The sequence below is a fragment of the Penaeus monodon genome, chromosome 21 (genome assembly GCF_015228065.2).
Source record: "Penaeus monodon isolate SGIC_2016 chromosome 21, NSTDA_Pmon_1, whole genome shotgun sequence".
In the NCBI taxonomy this organism is placed as follows: Eukaryota; Metazoa; Arthropoda; class Malacostraca; order Decapoda; family Penaeidae; genus Penaeus; species Penaeus monodon.
In genome coordinates this window covers 31,113,779-31,114,530 of record NC_051406.1, presented here as the reverse complement: position 1 = coordinate 31,114,530, position 752 = coordinate 31,113,779, and the positions used below count along the sequence as shown (strand labels likewise).

The 752-nt window shown below is 39.1% G+C and overlaps 1 protein-coding gene across 1 annotated transcript in view; it reads left to right on the top strand.

Annotated features, from left to right (window-relative positions):
* Positions 1-752, top strand: part of LOC119586649 — a 34,958-nt gene that overhangs the window by 18,047 nt on the left and 16,159 nt on the right. Inside the window, 1 exon segment of the mRNA XM_037935389.1 lies at positions 86-115. Within this exon segment, the coding sequence (XP_037791317.1) occupies positions 86-115 (30 nt within the window).

Sequence of the window (752 nt, the reverse complement as noted above, 5' to 3'; positions counted from 1 at the left end):
CTATTGTTCGATTACATTGATAAGTGCAGATGAGGCCCGCTCTGTTGATGGATTTTGATGTTGATTCTTTATATCATTTCAACAGAGAGTCAAGCGGTAGAAGCACCAATTACAGGTATTGCTGATGTAAAACCTTTAAAAAACATCCAGTCCTCCATCCTTAATGCCAGAGTACTTGACTATCTTTAGCGCGCGAGTAGATCCCAGTTCTCTCAGCCAATTCAATTATAAAAAGAAACTGAACCACGAATATTTACATAAAACACCCTAAGCCCTGGAACAAATACATTCCCTTGAGCAATGACGAAGACGTGATTATTCTCCATACATGCTTAAAACGTATCCATTGCGAGACGTGTTATTTGTCTTTGCAGCATCAGCCCTCACCTTGACACATACGGCTTCATGCTCAATCATAGCTCAGTCCTTGAAGAGACAATATATTCATATGATGGGTAGTCACGTTTTATGGTTGATGATTATTGGTCGTAGAGTTGCTAGCCTTGTAATGGGACTACTCAATAGTTTGCCAATTTAGTTAAACAGTGATTACTTAGCAATTTGGCCTCCGAGTCGCGGTCGGAAAGAAGTCTGGCTAATCCTAGTACTGTAAAGTGGTCCTGTCTTGCTAGATTTATTGACGCTAAGTTGGTTGTAGAAGGCATGACTGTATTTTATGCAACTTGGTAGCAGAAAGTTTGTAGCTATGCTCAAGAAAAAATATAGCTAATTCCACAAAAGATAAAATGAAA